Below are 17,511 nucleotides of genomic sequence, written 5' to 3'. Positions count from 1 at the left end.
CAAGATACCGCATTGTGCACACCCAGATATCGCAAAATCTGAAGGAGAAAAAAAATCCCAACTCCAAAACGCTTCTGGTGCCAAGTATTTCAGACAAAGGACACTCAACCTGCAACATCACCCAAAACTTCAAGTGAAAAAGTGTCAGGGTCTCTAAAAGCTCTCGGGGCCCCTGGGGTCTACTCAAGGCACTGGGAGGAAGAAGAGATGAGGCTCCTTTTTAAGGCTGAAGAGGGTCTATTTCTGACCAGAGTCCCTCAGAATAGTAATAGTCCCACAAACAAGTCCCAGGGTCAGGCTTCAAACGTGGGGCAGGCGCAGGGTTTCTGCAAGTGAACCCCAAAGCTAAATTAAGTCACTGGAGCGTCAGCAACGGGGCTCCGGGCAGGGAGGGTGGACCACGTCCCAGCTTCCAGTCAGGCATCTTCCAAGTCCCGAGATATTTCAGGTCTTGCTGGGAGAGGAACAATCTGGTGGTGATCTAACTCACAAATACACTCTAGTGCACAGTCCACGGACGGTGCTACTTGGAGAAGTAAAAAAAGGCAAAGTAGACTTGAAATTACGATGCTCATTTCTTCAAAGAAAAAAATTCTCAGCCCTTCTACACAAAGTGTTTACGGTTCCATTTTCTTAAAAGAGTTTCCTTGAAAAATGACAGAAGGTCTCTATCTCGGAGCCATCCTCATAAACAACCCCTTTGTGAGAATCTTAATTTACATACAACAATGAAAACGAGGATCCTGTACTAATTAAGGTCTGGGGCTGGTTAGCAAATTGCTGTAATTGTATATTCTCTAGCATCCTGTCTCCGAAAACATCTCCTACCCAGGCAGATCTCGGCGACAACGGTACCGTGCAGGATTTTAATATCTCGGGCTTCCGCTGCATCTGTGCCTGCTTTCCAAGTGGCTTACTCCCTTGTGCTGGTGACATTACACAGACATTTTTTAAAAATGTTTTCAGCTTTGTCAGCCTGGCAAACGCATACCACAATCGGTGCTGTGAATGCATGCACGGCAGGACGGTGCACGACAGGACTGTGCCTCCTGTACAGAGACAGGACTCAACCCATGCCCATCACTCTTCAAGCTTCTAGAGCCAGACCTTCCAGGGGCTTGTCCTGACTCACACATAGGGTGGCCAAAGTCCTGCAAGAACTCTGCTGTGACCAACCCAACACAGAGAATGCAAACTGACAGGCCTCGGCCACATATCTCAAGATACGTCTCGTTGAATTCGTCCACAGTCTTTGAAAAGCTGGCGTACCTAGACTACATCTCTCCTCTCTCTGTTAGCACATTTCTAAACCACGTAGGCCATATCCCTAGGGGTCAACAATGAAATGGAAGCACCCCCATTCACAGAAGCCCCCAGAATCCCACATGCCACTGACCTACTTGCTGGGCCCTCCACGCATTGAACTCAGAACCCATGGATACGGTCCATGGTTAAGTGAAAGGCTTGAAGCCAAAGACAAAGTCTGATGGCAGTGCTACTCCTGTCGACTCACAGGAGCCTCGGTTTCCTTCACTATAAGACGGGGACAGCGTACCTACACCAAGCCATCATAGAACCAAATGTGGTCATCTGCAGATTTTTTGTGGCCCAGTAAGTGCTCACAAAACACGAGCCCCGCAAACACCCCTGGCCCTTGGACACACATGTCCAGTGTCATCTCGAAACCCTGAAAGCTTTGTCTTCTGAGCAGTGAACACCCTGAAAAATGCCAAGGCTGGCATGATGGAAAGGGTGACGTGGGACGTGGTTAACAGGTGAGCTCGCTGGGCAGAGGGCGCAGGTGGAGATGCAGTCCCATAACCTGGAAGTTGTAAGGAGCAGACGCCGGAGAAGGAGCAAAGAATTCTGGGCCGATCACCAGTGTCCCAGGTTCCCAAGGAGAGCACGGCCCAGGCCTGTTTTCTAACGGCCAGCAGAGTACCGCCGCCAGCTTCCCAAGATGCCAAGGTGGCCCCTTCCGCTCCTTTTGAGAACTCTCTCTTCCCTGGAGGGGACGGTGTGGGTGAGTGCCTTCCCTAACCAAAGGACAGACACATGACACATGGACTCTCTGTTTGTCCATGAGAGGCCACAGACTGACCCACTCCCCAGAGCCACCTGACCACCAGCCTTCCTGGGAGCCCGCTGACCATCTTCCTTCCTGTCCCAATGAACGAGAGCTGGCTGCCGCGGCTCATGACCAAAGAACCGGACGGGAAGTGTCATGTGGGACCAAAGCACTGACTTTCCCAAACAGAAAAGCAGGCTGGAGGAGTAGCCAGCGTTCACCGAGTCAGGAGCAGAGAGAGATCGGGCGCCACAGCCGTCCTGCCCACTTTCACAAATGTCCCACTGGCTAAGCTCAGGAAGCTGAGGGAAGGGATCCCAAGTTCAAAGCCAGCCTCAGCCACTGAGTGTATACAGCTCTAAGCAGCTCAGTGAGACCCTAAACAAAATACCAAAAAGGGCTGGTGGTGAGGCTTGGCGGGTAAGCGCCCTGGCTTCAATCCCTGGTGCCAAATACACAAATGTCACCTTTGCCCACAGACTTGGGTTCTTGAGGTCTCGGCAGCCCAGTCAAGCCCAGGTCACTGCATGTGTCACTACCTCCCCGGGTGCCAGTGGCTCTGTGAGAAAGGTCCTGGACACAAAAGCCACCACCACAGCCACCCTCCCCAGGAAAGAGCACTCAGCTCCGCCCAGGGACAGCCTCCCAGTAAAGAGGAAGGTCGCCCTCAAAACAAGGTGAGCCCCTCCAGGGACTCCCCACCCAAGCTCCAGACACAGAGCACCTGGGAGCTCACCCCAGACAGCGGCAGAGCAGCGCGCAGGACAGGCAGGGGCAGGGCGGTGCCCGGGACGGGGTCTAGACAGAGGTCCAGAGCCGTCCGCGGGGCCACCCTCCTGATCCTTCCCTGTTGAGCAGGGGTCGGGCTGGATACCGTTTTCCCAGCTGCCTGCACTCCCTCTTCCCAGAGGCTGAGAGCAGATCAGCGAGGAGGACCTGCCCTGGCGGCCCACCAGGACACGCCCGTCTCTGCAAGCCTGTTCCAACAGTGGCCAGCCCCTCGGCCCCCACCACGCCCAGCTCCACTCTGAGCACCTACGGGTGGGCAACTTCACCTCGGCACTAACCGTACGTCCTCATCACCCCCAGGTGGGGAAACCGAGCCACAAAGAGTAAATACTGAACGAGGGAGGAGGCAACCCAGAACCAGGGGATCTGGCTGGGGGAGTTTGGCTTTTGAAACCTCTGCGGTTCCTGACCCCCGAAGGGAGAGGAGGAGTGAGCCTCACGGAGGCCCAGGCCCTTCTGAAAAAGACATCCGCATTCTGGCACAGAAACCAACGAATGCAGTATGAGAGCAATACCAGAGCCATCAAGGAACCTTCTGGATGCTGACGATGCTCCATCATCTTGAGCCAAGTGTTCGCTCGGTCATTCGTCAAGCTATATGTCACAGATCGGGTTAACTGTGCACCAGGACATGGTACACCAAGGGCAGACAGCGGGAGCCACCTTTCTCCCTGCTGAAGGGGGGGACTTCAACTAGGGGGACGAGGCTAGAGTGGATCCGTGCAGGAATGGGAAAGCATGCAGTCAAGCACAGGATCTCATGGTCTCACGTTTAGCTAACACGGATGGGTACATGCAGGACCATGGACAGACAGGTGCCTATGCCCTGGCGACCACACAGGTGAATGTTTCCCTGCTGTCAATCAGAGAACCTAGAAGCACAGACACCCAGGAACCGTGAGCACGCCCAGCACCCAGATCTTGACTTCTTTTTCTTTTTGGTGCTGGGATTGAACTCAGGGCCTTGTGCATGTGAGGCAAGCACTCTACCAACTGAGCTGTGCCCCCAGCCCCAGATCTTGATTTCTAATACCATTCTCCAATTAAGGGAAAAAAAGAAAAAGAAAAAAACAGATCTAGGTGAGATGGCGCATGCCGTAACTCCAGCTCTCAGGCAGCTGAGGCAGGAGGATCTCAAGTCCAAGGCCAGCCTCCACGACTTAGTGAGACCCTATCTCAAAACAAAAAATAAAAAGGGATGGGGATGTAGTCAGTGGTCGAGGGGTCCTGGGTTCAATCCTCAGTTATGGGGAGGCTGGGGGGGTTCAACTTCCAAAATAGGAACAATGTGCAATAAAATAGATAATTAGCACTGTATTACAACCCAAAGTATAAACCAATTATCCTTAAATTCACACTCACATGAAGGATTAAATGAACAAACAGACAGGGCAGAAGAAACAAAACCTCCCACACAGAAAAGCTCCAAATAATTTCCTGAGATCCTCCGCCCTCAAGAGGTGGAGTGGGCCTCCCACTCTCAGTGTGGCCTGGGCGACCTCGCTCCAAAGGACACCATATGAACAGCGAAGGAACTGTCACCAAGGCCAGGTGGCCAAGGTCAACATCAGCACTGATGTAAGTCACACTGATAACGGGCACCCTTAATGTGACAGAAATGGCACTGTGCCTCAGGGGTTCTTCCCCCCAAAACCCATCCCGCCATCCTGAGACGCGCCACATGAACCCAGGCCAGGGGCAACCTACCAAACGCCTGGCCCACGCCTCAAAACTGTCAAGGTCATCGAAAGCAAGGCTGAAAACCTGTCACAGCCAGAGCCTGAGGAGATAAGACAACCAGGTACGGCGGAGGGGAGCCTGGAACAGAGAGGGGCCTCAGTGGTTAAACTAAGGGCATCTGCACACAGCAAAGGCTTTGTCGGTGATGACGTGCCACCCCACCTCGGATTCTGACAAATGCTTGGCACCCACGATGCTAGGAGCGGGGTGGGGTGGGGTGGGCGCGCAGGCCGGGCGACGTGGGAATTCTCAGCACTGTCTGCACGACTTTTCTGGAAATCTAAAGTGACTCTAAAACGCAAAAAGTTTATTCTAAAAAACAACAGAAAATGAAGGAACGACTCCTTCAGACCAGGCGGCCAAGAAAAGTCACCCTCGGGGACGAATCCAAGACACAGGCAGCCAGGTCCTAGGGCAGCGTGTTCCAGACAGAGGGCACACAGGCCCCAAGGAAGGCACAGAAGGAGGCCAGGAGCTGGGGTGGCGTCGGGAGAAATGGCCCCAGGAGAACAGGATGTCACAAGAGGAAGGGAGCAAGGCTGTCCCGGGAGGCAGGGCACAGGGACCTCAGACTGGAACGGAGGTGTGCTGGCAGGTCAGTGGAGGGGCCAGCAGAAAAGAGGCGCTTTTTACCATCCTCCTAGCTCCAGCAGGGAGAGGCCACGGTCACCCGAAGCGGTCACTCAGGCGGCAGAGGGGCTGCCACCTGGTGACGAGTCAGGAGCACCCAGGCGTGAGATGAAGAGAAGAGGTCTCCACGCTCACAGGACCAGAAGAGGCGTCTCCACAGGCAGACGGGCCTGAGCAGGGCAGCGCCTGCTCTAGATGGTGATCCCTGACTGTCACCGTGAGGGTCCACGGGCCACGGCAGGCACATCCAGGATGGAGACACCTCCTTGGAGCCAGTCTCTGTTCAGTCCTGCTGTGCTGCTGACCGCCCAGGAGACCCCTCCATCTGGAGCCTCAGGTTCCTCATCTGCAAGCGGAAATGACAGCTCCCACCTCAGAAGGGGACTGGCGGCTGAGCACAAAGGCGCTCGCCTACCACCCCAGCCTCCCGGGAAGCTGAGGCAGGAGGGTCACAAGCTCAAACTTAACAAGACTCTGTCTCAAAATTAAAAAAAATTAAAAAAAAAAAAACAACGAAATCCCAACAGCTTGGGAGGCTGAGGCAAGAGGATCTCGAGTTCAAAGCCAGCTTCAGCAACTTAATGAGACCCTAAGCAACTCAGCGAGACCCTGTCTCTAAATAAAATATTAAAAAGGGCTGGGGATGTGGCTTAGTAACTGAGCACCCCTGATTTAATCCCCGATACAAAAAAATAATAATTTAATTAATTAATTAGAAATCAAAGGGGATGCGGTGAGCTCGGTGGCAAAGCACCTGCCTAGCATGCGCAAGCCCTGCACCACAAAGACAAAGATTAGAGGAATTCATCAGGAGAAGGCGCCAGGTATGAGCCAAGCCTTCATAAGCTCTTCACAGACACAGTGCCAGTTTTATAGTTGTGGGGGAAGAGGGACCCGTAGTTTCAAAATCAGCACCCTTCACAATAAGAAAACAGCAGGTCAGACAGTCAGCAAGCAGCAGAGCAAGGACAAGGCCACCACGCCTCTCTAGGCTCACTGCACCCAGCCACAAGCAGGCGAGGGGCACAACTGTCTCCAAACACGGCTCTGGGAAGGCACTTCCTCTGCATGAGGTACTCCGTGACTCTCCCCAACAATGGCACCCGATGGCCCCGCACGGGAAGGAGCTGCGTCCTCTCCTGCTCCACAGCACAGGCCACCCCCAGCCAGCCCGGCCTTGCTGGTGATCTGAGCCGCAGCTGGGCCCAAAATGCCATGCTGACCTGTCATCAGTCACTAGGGAAGCTGAGGCAGGAGGATCGCCAAGTTCAAGGCCAGCATGGGCAGCTTAGCAAATACCCTGTCCCAAAATAAAAAGAGCTGGGGGTGCAGCCCAGTGGTCAAGTGCTTGTCTATCGTGCACAAGGCCCTGGTCACACCCCAGTACTGCGAAAAATGAGTAAATAAGTGTGTGTGTGTGTGTGTGTGTGTGTGTGTGTGTGAGAGAGACAGACAGACAGACAGACAGACAGACAATGTGCTGCTTTATAAAAATCCTCAAAACATTTTTTTTGCTGTTGTTGTTTCAGGAGTCTTTAGGGAGTCACTTGTTGTGATCCTCTGGCCAGATGAGAATGTCCTTCTGGAATAATCTGTAAGCGCCCTCTCTGCAGCCCCTCCCACCTCCCTGCAGGCAGAGCAGGCACTCAGGGAGGTGCTAAAGGAATAAAACACTGGTACAGCCATTAAGTCTAGGGACAAGCATTTTCTTTTTTTTTTTTTATTTGTTTTTTTTTTAAAGAGTAGGAGAGAATTTTAATATTTATTTTTTAGTATTTGGCGGACACAACATCTTAGTTTGTATGTGGTACTGAGGATCGAACCCGGGGCACACGCATGCTAGGTGAGCGCACTACTGCTTGAGCCACATCCCCAGCTGGGACAAGCATTTTCATCAACCAGACATTGAGAGAACTCAGCAGCTCTCTTCTAAAAGCACCCTGAGGAAGGAGTGAGGCCCTGCTCCCTCTGCAGAGGCCTGTGAGTCTCATGGACCAGCCGAGGAGGACCAATCCCTCAGCCACGGCGGAGGAGTCCGCTCACACCCTGAGCCAACAAACTGGACGTGCCCTCATGGGCCACGATTTGCCCTAAGAGCAAACACTGCCCCAGCATTCCAGAAAGCCCAGCTCTTCCTTCTCTTCTCTGACCCAAGCCCACCGTTTCCCAAGGCACCAGGCCAACTTCATCCCACTTCTGAGATCCCAAAGGGGCCTGTTGCTAAAATCAGGAAGCCAGCAGCAGCTGCCCATCCCCAGGCCCAACACATGCCCAAAACCTAATGTCGGCACAATTCCCGACAAGTAGGTCCACCTATGCATACATGCGGGGGAAAAACGATCCAAAGATTTCTCCAGAAGTTAGGTTCGGCCATCAAAGGGTCCACATGTCACAATTCACGGACTGTTGCAATGCCAGCTCAGAGGGCCACCCTTCACGGCTCCCCAACAATAAAAAGAAACCCCCATTCCTTCCTTTGTGCAGAAATAGATAATGCAAGAATTTTACTCACCTTTGGAGCGAGTAGAAATATCCATGCCCTCTACCACCTCCTGTTCTGTTTTTATTTCCTCTTCAGCCAAGCTGAAATAGAGCAAATGATGTTCACGTTTAGGTGGGCTAGAACCTGCTGGGGGCAGCCGCTGAGAAGCCTAGCCACGGCCCACCCGTAAGACCAGCCCCTTCCTTCTCCACCTCAGGGGAAAGGACAAACCTGGTTTCAGTGTTAAGATTCCTAAAGGGCTCCTTTAAAATTACTATTCCAGTTGTCATGCTATTGGGTATGCAAAGAAGCGGATCTTTTTGGATACACAATTACAACCTACCCCTTTGGGCTCTTGAGAACCCAGCCTTCAAACCAACAAGCTTCTCACTGCCAGCACTGGGTTCAAAGTCAGGCAGCGGGAAGGGTTTGCAGAGTTCCCAGAGTTCTCATCTCTAAGCTCTGCAGTGAGTATTTCCCAGACCGCCCCCCGCCCACAAAAAAAATCTTACAATTCTCTGATGAGGCAGGAACACAAGGAGGAAAAAAAAAAAAAAGATACAAGTTAAATTATAAAGTAGTGAAATATGCCCAGACTGACTAGAAGAAGGAGCTGGTGGGGAAACAATTCCATCAATCAGCATCCACTCAACAAATTTGGGGTCTGTGCACCCCCCACCCCTCCATGGTGGGGGCTTGGCTCCCTCTGGAGCTGGACTAATTATCCTCCCCCACAAAAGTGGAATGAGGAAAGATCCCGCCAAGAGTCAGGGATGGAAGAGAAGGAAGGTAAGCAAGCACCTTTAGCTGGAAAGTCTTCCAGAACCTTCTCTCCCTCTCCGCTGGAACTTGGGCCATTCCAGATCTCCCCCCCCCCCATACCACCTCCCAAGCCAAGCCCAGGGAAGAAGTGAAGCCGTGAGTTTACAGGTGTGAAGAAGGGCTGGAGGCGCTAGAACTTTCCACTCAGCCACCACTCAGAATGCGATTCCATCAGACCACAGCTCCACAAGGAGCAAGAGGTGCGTCGCCAACCGACAGGGCTGGAATTTTCCATTGGGAAGACTCAAGCCGGGGCAGGAAGAGGGCTAGAGAAGAACGTCCTGTCTGTGTTGGGCCGTCTGAGACAGTGACAAGGCAAAAAAGAGTCCAGAAAGGCGGCCTGGGCCTGGAACCCCAGTGTAGGATGGAGATGTGTTCAGAAGAGCCCCAGGTTTGCTGGGAGGAGAGTTCAGGATGGGCGGCAGGCAGAAAGGAAAAGTTGATAGCTCAGGGTTAAATCACAGGAGCTCCGGGCCTCCAGCAACTAGTCCCAGCAGAGGAGGAGGAGGAGGCTGGCCTGGGTTTAAATCAGGATATTAACACATTTAGCATTCCGATATTGGACCCCATTAACAACTTAATTTACACAGCATCTGTAGAGAAGCCAGTGACACAAATCACCAAAGAAACAACTGACACGTTGTCACAAATGGTTTTCGTCAGAAGAGAGCAGCCTGCTAAATTTAAACACCTCACTAACATACAATAACACAACGGTGACTGATCGAAGGTGATTTTAGTACCAAGACTCCTTTGCTCCAACTTCAGAGCTACACATCTCAGCCCACAACACACCGCTGGATCGAGCGCGCGCACACACACACACACACACACACACACACACACACACACACACACGGGTTGTGCTGCTGGGTTGGTTCTTGCTTGGAGTGACTGGAAATAGATTTTAACAAAAAGCCCCACACTGCTCTCAGAGATGGGTGGATGGTTAACTTCAAAAGGTTAAAGAGCAACCTTGATCTTTCTAGCAACTAGAATTTGGTTTCCCTCTCTAGCAAGAGGTCTGTGAAATCCTAAACTTCTTGAAACCGATCCCATATTTTGAATGATGCAGAAAACGCTAATCTGGGCTCCAACTACAACGTACAGTGGTGAAAGCAACAATTAGGCATAACAGAGCCCCAGAACCCACTTGAAGGATTTCTGCTGCGATGAAAACATTCAAAGGTGTATTGATCATGGAGGAGGAAGGCATTCAAGAGAACAATTATTTGGCTTGTAACAGCCTGGAGGAGCTGAATACTTGAGGCAGGAATGCTGCTGAGAGGCTAAGAAATGCAAACTAGTTATGGGGTAGCTGTTTGCTGCTGAGTTTAAGATAATCAATTCTGGAGCAAAAGAGAGGGGGGGAAAGTTGAGCTGTTTTATCCTTCCAAGTATTGTAAGTGGGCACCAAGATCACCTAACTTCAGCAACAGCACCACCAGCCCTAGCCCAGGATTTCAAGCACAACGGTTTGAGAAAACCATCTTTTTCACAGATGAGCAAGCCATCCTTTCAAAAGAAACCCGTGCACATCCATGCCCAGGCACATGCGCGCGTGCACGCACACACACACACACACACACACACACACACACACACACACTTATATTTGACTAAAGGAAATTGCAGTGCCTATGCATTAAAAGGGGGAAAAAACTTCATTTACAAAAGCAGAGACCAGAATGCACAATTAGTCATTTCCAATAGCCACATCTAAAGAGACTTCCTTTTTTTTTTCTACACCGCTGATCTCAGGGGTTTTTTTGTTGTTGTTGTTTTTTTTTTTTTTTTTTTTTTTTTTTTTTTTTAGTGTTAAGTACTGGTGTGTTGGGGGGGCATAACTATTGCATCAAAAGAGGTGATGAGAAAAGATTTGTATCTATCTGGATGCCCAACAGATCTTAGTCAACTTAGGTTTAAGAACTGTTAGGTCATTTGGGGGAAAAACAGGCAAATATTTGTTAAAAAGAAAAGGCAGCTGCATCTGGAGAGATGCTTTGAACTTCTGCCATTAACACATTAAGTCTTAGAAAATACATAGCTTCTCTCCTTCCATCTCTGCTAGCTTCCTGCAACCTGATCATTTAAATCAAAAACAAAGGAAGGACAAGTCCTGGTTTCAAACTGCCATGCCTTTTCTTTTTTTAAAGGTCTATTGGGGAGACTGGGGGCCGCTAAAAGAAAAGGGTGAGATTAGCTGAAAGCCACCCCACAGCCCCATAGGAAAATCCACCATCAACTAGTTGTATACATCACTGTAGCCGCGGCCACCACCACCACCACCACCTTTGGCACTCACATTTACCCAAGTCACTTGCCTGTGGATTTCACAAACTGATACAGTCCAGGCAATTCAAAGAAGGAAGAAGAACAGCACCTACAAACACAACGAAGACCATCCCCCACCCTGACCCCCAAAAGAATAAAAGCTTTCCCCCCAATGCCAAATCAAGAAAAGTCTGCGCTTACTTCTGAACCTGCATGCACTGAAAGAAAAAAAAAAAAGAGAGCAATTAAAAGTTACAGATGAACTGCTACACCTCCAGGATGCTTTAAGCCTTCTGGTTATTAATTCTGAGGACTCAGAAGGGCTCAGGGCTGGTCCGTAATTCCCAGGAATCTCATCCCTTCCACACTTCCAAAGAGAGAGAGAGAGAGAGAGAGAGAGAGAGAGAGAGAGAGAAGAAAAAGCATCCAGGTTTGACAGAAAAAAAATGCCTAGATACACAATGCCCAGATATTTCTTTTCCCTAAGTGCCCTTTCTATTTGACTTTTAACCAACAATCTCTAACCCATCTAGAATATATAACCAGCATGCACAAGACCCTGGTTCTCAGAGGAGGCTCATCACACGGCGATTCAAGAATCATGCATCATTCGACAGGACTTTTCTTGGCTTTTTTACTTTCATTCAAAATCCCAAAATGGTCCAGGCTGTAAGAAATGTTTAATCCCCAAGGCAGAACATCTTCCTCTTCTAGAACACAAAACAGTGAACATCCAAATTTAAAAAAAAAAAAAAAAAAACATGCTTCCCTAAAATCTGCAATTAATTTTTTTCTAAATTGGCAGGGGGAGGGAATGGTTAGCAGAGCAGCTTTGTATAAGCACTCACCTAAAACAGGCCGTCATCGGTGGCTAAGCTATTTATGCAGGATTCTTAAAATGGCGTCTGGCAACACTGCCTCATTCCTGGATTGAAGCTAAAATGGTAGCAGTTTGTTCAATAGCTGAGCCTGTGTCTCAGCAGCCCTGCTAGTTTCAAAGCCACCTTCCTAAATATCAGAACCAGGAGAAGCTCGACCAAAGGACACCAACAACCCAACGTTTAGAAGCTTAAAAAAAAAAAAAAAAAAAAAGAACCTGCAATGACAGGGAGAGAGAGTTTGTGAAGTCGCAGGTTCCTGAGAAAAGCCTTCCCTTTCAGATTCTGAGCTTCCACAGGAGGCTCTGGGATGGGGCCTTCTGGCCCTGGAACGAGGTGGGTGGAAGGTTAGGAATCACACTGGCAGACAGACAGGTGTCCGTGCAAACAGGAAATGTTCCCAGGGAGCAGGCTGGGGGTGGGGGCGGGGTGGGGGTGGGAAGAAGCCCACTCCCCCTTCTCGGTGCAGGGCGGCCAGCTCTGCATCCACCCTGCAAGTGAGGTAAAATGAAAGTGCTTCTGGAACAGCAGGCATCTGGAGAGCTAAGCTGGAGGGCTGCGCCCCAGGCTGAGGCCAAGGTAGAATTAAAAGGCTGTTTATAAGCCTGAAAACGGCCACCATCCACCCAGCCCTCTGCAGAGCCACCCCTAAGACGTGAACATCAAGGAGAGACAACCACAAGTCGCACGTTCCCCTCTCCAAGGATCAGGATACTCACAAATTAGGTTTCTGTCCACCCCCAACAGGGCCCTGAGAATGAACAATAGGTTTTGCAAAACCCGTTTTCAGAGGCCAAACTAACAGCCTCGTGGTGGATAATGTCATTGACTGTTAAGGTCTGAGAATTGGCCTCAGGATTCCTCCAGAGCTGGGAACTGAGGAGTTTCAAGGTGACTGCTTTTTTGCTCCATGGGAGAAAGAGGGCACAGAGCCCAGGGCCAAGCCAGGGCGAGGACGGGCCCTGGCTCAGTGCCGGCCGGTAGGTAGGTGACCGCGATGGGGAGGGCCAGCCTGGCAGGCTCAGGCTGCAGAGCTGGAGTGGCCACCGCCTGCTTGTTTGTCTGTAAGGAGAGCAGGGGGGGAAGGGCAGCCCCAGTGCCGCAACCTGAGGCCAAGGGTGAATCCTTACTTGTTTGTGCATTTTAAGAACAACTTGGGGCCTCCAAACAGGCCGGCTTTCAGGTCTCTGCTGCAGGGTGGGGAAGGCCCCCTTGAATGTATCTTTCTTTTCAGGGTCAACCAGAGGCAAAACAAGATCCAGGGCTGACAAATGTTTGGCTGCCTCTGCCAGAGGAGAGAAGGGGAGAGAAGGCCCAAGAAACAAAGAAGGTCACCCATTGGAAGTGGCTGGTCGTTCCAAAACCCACCCCTGCCTGCAGGATTTGCTAGGTTACTGTCACCCAGCTTTCTAAAGAGTGACTCGGTCTTCTACTTCTGAGATCCCTACTGGCTCTCCCCAGGGAAAGAAAAGGGGGATGTTTTGTTTAAAAGAAAAGGGGTTACAAGAAAGAAAGGAAAATAACTATTGTTTTCATCCCTAATTTATAACCAAGAGGCCCTCATTGTTTCTTTCTTTCTGACTCAAATCTTTGAGCTGTTAATTATAAAAGTAGCTGGACTTGGCTCCAACGGCCTCACTATGTTCATGCTCAGCAATTAGAAAAACTCTGAAGAAAGTTTACTGAGTGATTATATATAATTAATTCCTAGTTACAGACTGAACACTGACCATTTTCTGGAGCTAATAAAAGCCACTGCTTCCCCCTCCCCCTCCCCCACGTGAATACCACTTAATTTCCCAAAGCAGAAAGTGCATCCATCCTGGAGGGTCTTGGAGGGGGAAAAAAAAAAAAAGGAATCAAAAGCTCCAGTGTGTCTGTGTTTGTTCCTTGCAGCTGTCATCCTCTTTGGGGACCGAGGAGGCAGAAGGAAAAAGGAAAACAGCCCATCATTCTGTTCCTCCCTCTGCAATTTACCAATGTGGCAGAAGAACATTCTACCTTGATGAGAGAAGCAGGGGGGAGGAAGGGGGAGGCCCGAGGAGTGGAATGTAGGACTCTTCAGCCTGGGGAGCTGCTTTTCCTGAAAGGAACAAAGATGGTAGTAGAAATTTCCAGAACACCCCTTCTCAGTCCGGCCACTGCAACTGTCAATCTTTAACCTTTCCTCCCAGTCTATTGGTTCAAGAGCCAGAGAGAGGAAGCCCATTGGGCTGCTCCGTGGGCCCACACTGCTGTCTCTACCTCGTCCTGCTGCAATGCAGACATTCCTTCCCTTTAGGAACTGGGAAATAAAGGCTACTTTGAAAAGCAATTAACTTTTTACTGACCCGTGCTTGGTGATGGCCACAGTACCAGAGGAAAAGTGACCAGCTTGATCCAGGGCTGGGAAGGTGCTGGAGCAGCACACTTGAAAACAGGTCTTAGCTTTCCAAACCTGTGGGAGCCATTTTAATGCAAGCTTTTAGAGGACAAATGCTCTGCCCTTAAGTCTCCTTGCAGCCCAACAAACAAAATATTATGCAAACACTGAAGGCACCAAACCAGGCGTCTTGTGATTAGATATTGCTTCTAGGGAGACCACGAGAAGCTCAATATGAAATTTCCATTTAGAGCAAGGAGATAAGAACAAAGAAAATAGCTAAGTGTCTGAACTTCAGTTGGGGGGGGGGGGCTGTTCCATATAAAATATCACCACCCTCTGCGCTTTGACTCTAACATACTGGTCCACCTTAGACTTCAACTTAGAATCTGGTGCATTTCTCCTTATTCAATGCACCTTCATCCAACTGGTGTCAAAAGTTGGGAGGCTGGACACTACTTTAAAAAGAAAAAAAAGATTAACTGACTTCATCAAGTTGGCATAACACAGATACTGAATATATTTCTAGCACTTAAAATCCTGCTGAATTGGTCTCCTAGCTGGAAATGTATGGAATGAATTTCCAAGGGAATTCTAAAGGTAACGCTAAGCAAAAGTTGACTTTTTTTTTTTTTTCACTTTTAAATCCTAGCTACAGCATCCAGAGATCAGGGGAAAAGTAGAAAAAGACAAATAAAGCCAAGTCAGGCCAGCATGCTTACAGATGTGTGGGTCAGGCATGGAAAAAGGCCAACTCTGTTGGTCAGTTGAGTCCTGAATGAAATCAAGTTTGGTGGTGGATGGGATTTTGCAATAAGTAACCCTAAAACTAAGTACTGACACCCCCACCCCCACACGCACACCACCAGTTAGCTCCCCGCCCCCCATGTTTGTAGGGCTCTGTGACTCTAAGAACAAGCAGTTGCATTAACTAACAACAAGCAGACCTCCTACCCAGAGTCCTAAGATCCAAACAAACCCAGTTAAAGGTGTAGAAAGAAGCAAGAGAGGATGCCCTGAACATTTCTCCCCTGGCTGAGGGTAAACAGGAAGTGAAATCTTCCCTCCTAGCTGCAGGTTATCAGGAAAAACAGTGGATTCAAACAGTCACCTAAACTCCAAACTCTCTTTATAAAAGCTCTTATTTTGTTCCTGCTAATGAAGCCCCCAGCTGCTATAGCCAAGACCCCCTCTTCCAAACAGACCCCAAATGTTCACAAAAACTCTGGCTACATGGTCACAGAGGAAATGGATTGCTTTACTTACCCAACAAATGTTCAAGTAACCGTCTCATTTTTCCACAGTTAGGAAGAGAGAACAGCCTGGCAGATTTGGGACTTGATCAAAAACGAAATTGTTTTTAAACAGTTACATGGTATTATTAAAAACACACACCAGCACCACAACAATACAACCCAACAACTGGATAGGGAATGCTGTCAGGAGCCACAAACATGATTTTATTTCCTCTGCACTCTATCATACAGGAGCACAGAGGATGATACAATGTTTAAAACAAGGGAAAAATTGAAAACAAAGATAAAAGATACATTAGTTCATTGAAAATCATGCAAGAGTAGAAAGCTCAGGGCTTCAGGGTCCTCCCAGATTTTCTTTCTTTCTTTTTTTTTTTTTTTAAGCAGGATGTTGTCCAAGATTCTCCCACCCCCCACCCCGCCCCCCAAACCCTATCCCTACTCCAAAAACTTCCTCCAGAGCCTAGCAAACACTTTCAGAAACATTTGCTGGCTGTAGGCTGGTTTGCAGAACACTCTGTTATCAAGCTAAGTCAGGAGCAAAGGCTGAACAATGTAGTTTCAAGGGAGAAGCTCTGGAGAGGAAGAGAAAGAGGAGGCACGCACCCGCCACCCACCTAGGCCCAGAGCTACCCTGGCTCCTGGCTGCTCTGCTGAGGGCTGGGCTCTCTTTCCAGCGCACGGCCTCTCTTGTCAGAACTTAGTCCAGCCTTCCCAGAACCTCTCTGGGAAGGCAAACTTGCCTGCTCTGCTGTCTGCCATGAGCGCTCCTTGGAGAGAAGCCTGCGTGTTCACCTTCCATTTTCTTCCCCCAGCAGGCATGTGACCCAAGAGAAGACAATAGTGCAGGGGAAACTGCTCAGGAGAGAAGGAGAGGGGAAGGGAGGGAAAGGAGGGGGAAAAAAAAAGGGAAAGAAAGCTCCTCTCTTGGCATACCAGGGTCTAGCTTCAAACTATTCCAGAAACACCATGCCCTGGTGGAGGCAAAGGTGTGCCAGGCCCTGGCCAGGTTGCAAAACCAAGCTATGGCTAATGGCTACTCAGCCATGTGACCCAAGAAAGCAAAAAAAAAAAAAAAAAAAAAAAAAAAGGAGGAAAAAAAATCTCTCTAAACAGTTCCAAGTTAACCTAAGTGCTCTGGGGTGAGTGTGGCACAGCCAGCCACAGAGAAGTCACACTGCTCGCCCACAACTCGGATGTCTCAGAGGGAGGGGGAAAAAGATGGTTAAAAAGCCGAGCTTACCTCTGTGGATGCATTGTTAACACTGTGTAATGTCAATACTTATAAAACATGGAGGACAGGCTCCTAGTTCTCACAGAAAAAGGGTTTGGCACTTCGGCTGATGATCTGGCCGCCTAATAAAAGCTCACCCCCGATTGGCTGCGCCGGCCAATCGGAGTGTAAAGCGGCCCCGGATTGGCTGAAACACTTCCTGAGCGATTATCTTTGTGAGGCTCGGGTGAGCCAGAGCCATCCTGTGCATAGAAAAAGACAGGCTCAGCTAGGCCTTCTGCGGCAAGGAAAACTTGAGAAAGCGGCCCCCGCACGCACTTCTCCCACACCCTGGCTGGGTCCCCCGGCACTGGCGAACCAGTGCGGCCAGCCTGACCTGCTCCTGCAGAGCCCGAGGCCCGAGGCCACGGGGAAGGCCGTCTGGGGTGGGCTGGAAGGGCTCACCCTCACCTGGCCCCACGGCCCTGGCCTGCTCCTCAGGAGAAAGGCCGGCCCTGCTCCTCGGCGAGCCGGCAGAGTGGTTCTCCAGGGGGAATGCTGAGCAGAGCGAGGAGCCCGGGAAACGCCCAGAGGGACAGGAGAAGGGCTGCAGGGAGGCCTCAGAGCAGCTCTGGTGCCAGCCCCAGGAACCAGCCCCAGGCCGCGGGGCTTCTCCCAAGACAGCACCGGCCACTGCGGGGAGGAGGGGAGCAGGGGCGCGTGGTCAGGTCTGCACAGTCATTGTCAAAAGGCCTCCTGGAAAAGCAGGCCCGGGAGCCACTGCCGGCCAGGCCACAGTCTAACCTCTGGCCCCCCTCGGTCAGTCCTCAAAGGAAGAGCAAAATGGTTCCTGCCTCCCTGCCAAGCTGCCAAGGGGGGGGCCCTCTCCTGCTTACCCTAAGAAAAGCCAAATCCGTTCCTAGCAGGCCACAGGCCTCCACCTACTAACTTCCCTTCCCCTCCAGCCCCCTCCCCCACCCCTGAGGCCTGCTAAACC

The 17,511-nt window shown here is 50.4% G+C and overlaps 1 protein-coding gene and 1 long non-coding RNA gene across 35 annotated transcripts in view; one reads left to right on the top strand and one right to left on the bottom strand.

Moving 5' to 3' along the window:
- Zmynd8 (zinc finger MYND-type containing 8) overlaps positions 1–17,203 on the bottom strand; it is a 97,764-nt gene extending 80,561 nt beyond the window's left edge. For 16 of the 34 annotated variants that reach the window (XM_078051987.1, XM_078051991.1, XM_078051989.1 and 13 more), the window contains exons 1-2: positions 12,814–13,022; positions 7,740–7,810 (exon numbers count right to left, since the gene is read on the bottom strand). In XM_078051987.1, coding sequence (XP_077908113.1) covers positions 7,740–7,810; positions 12,814–13,022 — 280 coding nt within the window. Of the gene's footprint in view, positions 1–7,739; positions 7,811–11,653; positions 11,742–12,813; positions 13,023–13,684; positions 13,767–14,013; positions 14,896–15,311; positions 15,383–16,044; positions 16,357–16,544; positions 16,778–16,985 lie in introns of those variants that run through there. The other 18 variants (XM_078052004.1, XM_078052018.1, XM_078052016.1 and 15 more) reach the window with 15 other exon arrangements.
- LOC144378197 (uncharacterized) lies at positions 12,330–13,997 on the top strand. The gene is made up of 3 exons (XR_013439865.1): positions 12,330–12,667; positions 12,918–13,073; positions 13,580–13,997. It is a non-coding gene; the product is annotated as an uncharacterized LOC144378197 (long non-coding RNA).
- Positions 17,204–17,511: the final 308 nt, after the last annotated feature.

Source organism: Ictidomys tridecemlineatus, chromosome 5, assembly GCF_052094955.1.
Source record: "Ictidomys tridecemlineatus isolate mIctTri1 chromosome 5, mIctTri1.hap1, whole genome shotgun sequence".
NCBI lineage: Eukaryota > Metazoa > Chordata > Mammalia > Rodentia > Sciuridae > Ictidomys > Ictidomys tridecemlineatus.
Note: the sequence above shows the minus strand (reverse complement) of the source record. Positions and strands in the feature narration are given on the sequence as shown.